Genomic DNA, 7,130 nt, shown 5'->3' with positions numbered 1-7,130 from the left:
CTGAAGGAGACTTATTAGTGTACAACATGGTACAGTAGAATGGAGTTCAATATTCAATATTTTTGGTCGAGGTTTAGGGCTTCTGAAATATTGCCAATTCCTACACGAGAATAGTTGAACTTCCGATAGAAATTATTGGAAAACAAGGATTTGTCATTGAAAATACACATCTATTACAACATAGCACTAGAAGGCATATAAAGAATGGAAGAAGGGGTAGCACATATACAATTTTGCACCATTGCAAATAATAATGCAAATTACAAGAATATATAAATATCAACACCAAGTACAAATACTTGTATTATTCAAGATAAAGATGGTCATGTTGAAAAAAATTACTAAAACATTTCCAGGAAGAGTTGAAATATAAAGATGTACATGAACATATCTTAAAAAGCTACAGTATGTATGGTTAAGTGCAGAACACAATATATGTATATAGACTTGATTGATTGGAAATAAACTACAGTTTTCCACAGTAGTATTGAATAAGAGTTGAATATTCATTCATTGCCTAGTTAGAATTATTTCATTTTCAATAATTTAGCTCTAGCACAACAGGAATCTGTATAAAATATGCAGAAGTTTCCAATAAATATCCTACAAAATAGACTCGACATGGAATGTGGATATTATGCATTGATATCTCACTGAATAACCATCCCTGACTAGTTCACCTCAAAACAAAAAAGAAAATCCATAATAAAGCTGACTGTACTAGAATATTACTTCATTAAACATGGGCTGCAACCGTAAGCATGTCCTTTCTAAATGCAGATACATGTATCAATAACCCGCTTTATTTGATTAAAAAAATCAATTCACTATCAACATGAACCTATCCCAGGCCCAGTTAAGTGACAAATATTCCGTTGCCTTAATATACAGAATCAATATACTTAGTTATACAACCCTTAGTGGGAATTCTAACATGGGCATTACCATTACACGCTTCAGAGTTCTGAAACAAAATCTTGAAAATACACCACTTAAGTACATATCATTGAAATATGGGGCAAATCTTCTATTTCTATATACAAATTTCTCTACAACCATCCATGGGTAACATGATGTAAACAGACTAAAGAGCTTGCAACAAATGCTTGGACATATCCAGCAATCTCATTCAACCATGATTGAACAGCTTGCCATTTTCAAGCACATGTCTCATCTACAGTACTGATACAACATCTGTGATATAGAGCACGTCCTGCGGCACCAAACATTCAAACTCTCGCGTCATTAGCTATAAAGATGTAATGAAAAGAGTAATTATGTTAAAAATGTAATGAAAAGAGTAATTATGTTAAAAATGTAATGAAAATCATAAATATATTAAAAATATGCTTATTGAATTGTTAAAAAAATTGGAAATACATGTACCAATTTCTGGCCAATTTAAAAATTCTGAAGCTTTTCCATATTTTTGCGTAGGTGAAAAATTAAATATGAAGGAAGTGTGCACAGTATTCTAATGTTAAAGCATTATAATATCAATGATTTAGCATAGAAGCATTGCATTAAATTTTCGGGGATGTTAAGCTTTGAGAATGTAACACTCAAGGAACAGTTGTTCTGAAGGAATGCAAATTATTTTCACTCGGTATCAGCATATGGAAATACAATTTATAATTGTCTAATATGATTGTTAATAATAATATTATCATACCACTACACAATTCTTTCTCTCGTAAAAGATGTTATCCAGTAATAAGCATAAGTATAGTATTAGATTTTGCCAGTCTCCAGTAAACTAATTCCTAGTTTTATGAACTTCCATATACTGGTACAGATATATGTCTGAGTGGCACTACTGAAATAAAAGGTATTTCCCCGATGCCTTTGTACACATGCACAGTGGAAGGGATATAGCCAGGATTTCATCTCAAGATATGTAGATGAATGTATCAAGGATTCATAAATGTTCAGGCATCATGCACGTTTAACTTACAACATAGTTTTTCATGTTCACCTTCCCATGTATCCTGTGTAAAATGTATAGAGTGTTTTAAACCCTTTGTGTTTTGACGAAGAGTAAAAAGTTAGAAATTCTAATCAAAACTACTTGATTATAGTCAGGTGCTGGTATGTTGAATTCATTCCAAAATATTCCACGTGGAAGATTTTGATATTGTGAACGGGTGCAACTCTTCCCTCGTACAACGTTGTAGTCATTGCAGCGGATGATCCATCTAGTCATCAATCAAAATTGCCATCAATCAAAATTGATACATGCCCATGTAAAACTACTAAGAAAATGTACACTTTTTACCTGTTGGCCTGCTTTTTGTCTTCTGAGATCTGATTTAATGATAGCTAAAAATAAAAAATATTCACGTCAATAGCAGGACTATTAAATTCGTACATGATCATCTCAAATTTAGTCATTAGAATCAAACGCTTACCTGTGAGAATAGTTCCTAATAAAAGAGCTATAGATAGTGTTAGGTTCCCTGCTAGTATACCAACAGTCTGATTTAGCCATGAAACGCTAAGTGTCAGAGCTATGCCAAACAACTGAAATTTCAAAAGTGCATATTTCACAATGTACCATTTAAAAATGATTTTGTAAAATTTTGGTCAGGCAAGTGGCAGACCTGTGCTGACGCATTTAATAATCCTGACGATGTTCCTTCAGATTCTGGAAATGTCAATTCAGCAGCAAATTCAAACCCGACAGGAAGATACCCAGTCATGAAAAATCTGAAAATTCAAAAATAAGCCTCAAGAAACATGTAGAAATACATCAAACACAACCAGAGAACAATTATACATAAGATTTTATTTTCTTAAGAAATTATTCATGAAATTTGACAAGTTCAATTGTACGAATGTCTAACAGAAGTATGGTATTTGTGATTGGAAAATGCTTACATCAGCTGTCCAACAGGCGTAATCAATAACCAATGTTCTCAAGTTTTGATCGAGCCCAGCATCAACAAATCAATAACCATACACATGAAATTACTTACGTCAAATATACTGACAGTTACGTTGAGAATGAGTATGGCTATAAATAATTTTTTAAATAATCTTAAATTTAGTAGACAGCTGATAAGCATGTGTGTATCATAAAAGTCCGGGGACCAGAACATGATGTTAAATAAACAGATCACAAGCTGTTGCTAGTACGTTATTCAGCGTGATTCCATCAAACCAGAATTCGCAAAAATTTTAGTTATCAGACATCTGTTTCATTCAGATGACTATTATCTATGTACATACTTTTCCTCAAAATAAACATGAAACTTAAGTAAATAACGAACAATTCCAGCTGTAGATTTTCCTTTACAACTATTGAGTATAAATCACCACTGATCAATGTTCAATGGTTTTAAGAATTGGATCGATTGAAGCGACCAATAGACATACTTATTGCCTAACTTGGTAGACCTTTCTGAGTAAGGTGGAGTTCATTGCGTTACTTAGTGAGGTAATAGCACTGGGTGTGTCAGATCAGCATTTATAAACTGATTTCATTAATAACTTGGGAGTAATAAGTTCATACAAGAACATACAATACATATCGAACTATGTAGCGCAGATACGCTTAAGGGTGGAAAAATTCAGTATTTCATACGTACCCTAACATTCCAGCTACTATAAACACCAACCAGAGCAATTTAACATGCAAAATGCCCGTAAACGCAGCCATGCCAGCCATTGAAAGAAAATAAATCGCAACTGTCGTTTCTCTGAAAAAAGACATTTGAACCAATTATTTTCTCATCAACAAATGCAATGAAGGTATACAAACCTAAAGCCCGCTTAGAATTCCCCATAATGACAAACATGATGTCGTGGGTGGTCTTGATTATTGTTAATATCATAAAAAACCACGTATCTATTCATTTCTTACTTGTATTTCTTTGATTTATCTAACCAAATGCCAGCAATAATGGACCCGAGAATACCCGCAAGTACCAGGGTAAGGCCAATGCGCCCTACATTTTGTTCTTCGTTCTGTGTAAATAAGAAAATCAGAAACAAATTAATGCATCTATTGCGTAATTCGACCTCGACAAACATTCATCAACTTTTATTTACATAATAGTACTACAACTAGCATAATCGCAGTTAATTTTGTCATTAAGTCTTGTGCGTGGAACAATTCACCGAACTTGCTCGAATTGTTAAACATTTTTCATATAAACACTATTCCGATAGAAATAGGACTGGAAAATTTGATAGGATTGCAGCACTGGCGAGTCAGTCGACCAATTGAAAAATCTGTATTGGTTTGTAATGTGATGAATTAGGCCTACTGCACATAACAATTTCGAGGTATCACTAGCATAATCAGTAATGAACCAATTTGATGTAGAGCCTGCTGATACAACATTATACGTTTAAAAATTCACTTCGTCAGGTCAGGAACAATTAACTGATGCAAAATTACTATTCACATGGCAATAATCATTTGCCTGAAAACAGCTGCAACTACCAAAATTGCTTGTGAAAAAATTTTATTTTGCACAATTCAATCAGTATCGACAGATTTCTATACTCTTTTTTTCTCTACGAATTCCTATACAAGTGGCACAACTGTTTATTCAGCTTAAAAACGATCAGTCCAAGACCCGACAATCAGACATCAGTTTTCAAGTGATATAAAAAGTCCCCCACATAAAAGTCTTACCTCGAAATAAAATAAAACTATAGGATTCAACAGTGTTCCAATCGCGTAGTAACAGCCAGTATTAATACCTAGAAGGAAGAAGGGTTTTAATATCAGTTTTCAGTTTTTCTTCTTTTTTTTTTGCCGACTGAAATTTGACTGGAATGCGAAATGTATGTACCATATGTCAATGTCAGTAGGAGAAAGTTTGAGTTTTTTAACAAACGTAAAAGCGATGCTTTGTAATCTTCATGTGTTGCAGCTTCCACTGCAGCAACTTGCGCAAGACTCGGCGGATGAGGTGGTTCCTTTTTGAATACTATGTAAAAATTCAAACCAATTTTAAACAAGATTCATTACGAATATCAAACTTCTAAGATATCATATCGCTCTGAAAAGGGATCCCCGTATATACTAATCGAATCATCTGATTGATAAAACCAGAAACGACCTTTCAGACTCTGAAATTATTCTGAACAACAAAAAGAGTCCATAGTATCATAAACAAATATAATATAAATATGAACTTCAGTGCTTTCTAGTGCGGCTATTGAAAGCAGGTTAAAGGTTTAATGTCTTTCAATGAATTCAATGCCCATGTACACAATAACCATGTACAACTAACCAAAGTTCAATATACGTAAGCTACTACTCTACGTGACTTCCAGAAATCTGTTCAAAATCCAAAGTTTAAGTTTTTGCATCTAAGTGGGCCTATAAAATGGCAACAGTCATCTTCAAGAAGATCACGATATTTCAAGCTTTACCTATACAGACTAATATGAAGAGTCCTGAAGTAACAGCAGCTGTCCCATAAAACATATAACTTAGATTATTTCCTATTTCATCGAGATTATCAGAATTAGGGACTATCCACGGAGGTATCAAAAATCCAATAGCGCATCCAACCTGTGAAGAAATGGAATGCAATAAAATAACTTTCAAGTAAAAACAGAAGAGCAATTTTTTTAAGACTTTTCGCCTACCTGATTTCCAAATACTCCTAGAGAAGTAGCAGTAGATACTTCATTTGGTCCAAACCAAACAGCAGCTAGTCTAGCCGGTATACCGAGAATGAATATCTGGGCAATCGCGCAAATCGTCTGCGCAAACATTAAAACGCCGAATCGTTCGGGCGCCACTGCTCCGCATTTGATCCACGCTCCGACTGCGTTCAACAGAGTTCCAAACAACGCGACGACTCGAAGTCCACGTTTATCCAAGAGCCACGTAGCCGGAAAAATGAGAGGAATATACGCCAACATGTAGATCATAGACAGCCAGTCGATACCTAGTTGCTTTTGGTATTCATCGCCGGGAAGACTGACATTGTAATATTTCATTATAATGTTACTTATAATATTCAAATGTATCCACTGCATAGCGTTGCTCGCTGAATATATTGCGAACAGCGCCACCATCATCCATCGTCTTTTATAAAGCCTTGTTACGGATTTCTTCTTTGTCGCCGAATAATCGCTGTCCGGAGTAATAGGAGCCGATTCAACCGAATCGAGGTGTTTAAAACCTTTATGAGATACCAGTGGATGGTTGATCGGTTTTTCGTCTTGGTGATGATCAGAAATTCCATTCGCGTAATCGTAGTTAATGCACTTCTCCGCCTCGGAGGAATCTTTTTCCACCTTCATGATTGATATCAACACTGGTCAAAAGGTTTAGCCTATGAAATGCACTCAGTACCGCTTCAAGAATCATAGGTACCACCAAGCCGTATCTGAAAATAATAAGGTCATTGTTAATTCAGGAATTCCTACACAATTGATAACGATGCTAAATCACACCGACGAGTTAGTGTCAACTAGACAAGTTAAGCCTACAAATTATTATCAACAGCTGGCCCTCTTTTTTACTCAATGCTGAATCGAATGCATTATTTTAAAACCTACTCACTTTAACTGACACACACAAAAAAATATATTGACGTCATAATAATAGGCGTTCAAATGCCTCGAATTTCAAACTATTTTTGTACTCACTTCACGTTTATGTGCTCATGTCTTGAACGGTATCTGACAATTCACTGAGCTTGATGAACGCTAGTACAAATGGTTATGTGCTATATGCGGCATGCATGTATATATAAAGTTAAACACTACATGTACATGTCATACATGTCACATTCAAAAAACCAATCTTCTGAAACGAGCAATGTTATATTAACATTTTCCTTATCATCTGAAAATAAATTTGGATAATTCTTTTATCTAAAAAGTTATATTTGATTATATTAATATACAAATCGATGTTAATAGGTTTTATATCAGATTTAAGGATATAGATATAACCACCTTGCCATCAATTAATTTTAACTTTAGTCGATGCCAAACACTATTCGCTGGGGGTTATTTCAAAGACTCCCGCGTACGTTCAGTATTCTAACGCTTCGAATCCCAATTTTATCGTTCACTTTTTATTAGTAAATATCCATTTCCCGAATTTTAAAAGATGATTTATTTTACAAATCGCAATATATCATTATATTCTAACA

At 34.4% G+C, this 7,130-nt stretch overlaps 1 protein-coding gene across 2 annotated transcripts; it reads right to left on the bottom strand.

Moving 5' to 3' along the window:
- Positions 1-161: 161 nt before the first annotated feature.
- LOC141903519 (choline/ethanolamine transporter flvcr2a-like) lies at positions 162-6,738 on the bottom strand. Of its 2 annotated transcripts, XM_074791656.1 has the most exons (12): positions 6,619-6,738; positions 5,608-6,356; positions 5,389-5,530; positions 4,803-4,940; positions 4,643-4,710; positions 3,863-3,966; positions 3,588-3,698; positions 2,601-2,706; positions 2,409-2,520; positions 2,276-2,319; positions 1,955-1,988; positions 162-1,249 (listed from the first exon to the last, which is right to left on the bottom strand). In XM_074791656.1, the coding sequence occupies exons 2-12, from the start codon at positions 6,268-6,270 to the stop codon at positions 1,230-1,232; spliced, it is 1,542 nt and encodes a 513-aa protein (XP_074647757.1). In that variant the 5' UTR covers positions 6,271-6,356; positions 6,619-6,738; the 3' UTR covers positions 162-1,229. The 2 variants fall into 2 exon arrangements, with proteins under 2 accessions (XP_074647757.1, XP_074647749.1); XM_074791648.1 differs by lacking the exon at positions 1,955-1,988.
- Positions 6,739-7,130: the final 392 nt, after the last annotated feature.

The sequence above is a fragment of the Tubulanus polymorphus genome, chromosome 1, assembly GCF_964204645.1.
Source record: "Tubulanus polymorphus chromosome 1, tnTubPoly1.2, whole genome shotgun sequence".
Taxonomy (NCBI): Eukaryota; Metazoa; Nemertea; class Palaeonemertea; order Tubulaniformes; family Tubulanidae; genus Tubulanus; species Tubulanus polymorphus.
This window is presented reverse-complemented; position numbering and strand designations above follow the sequence as displayed.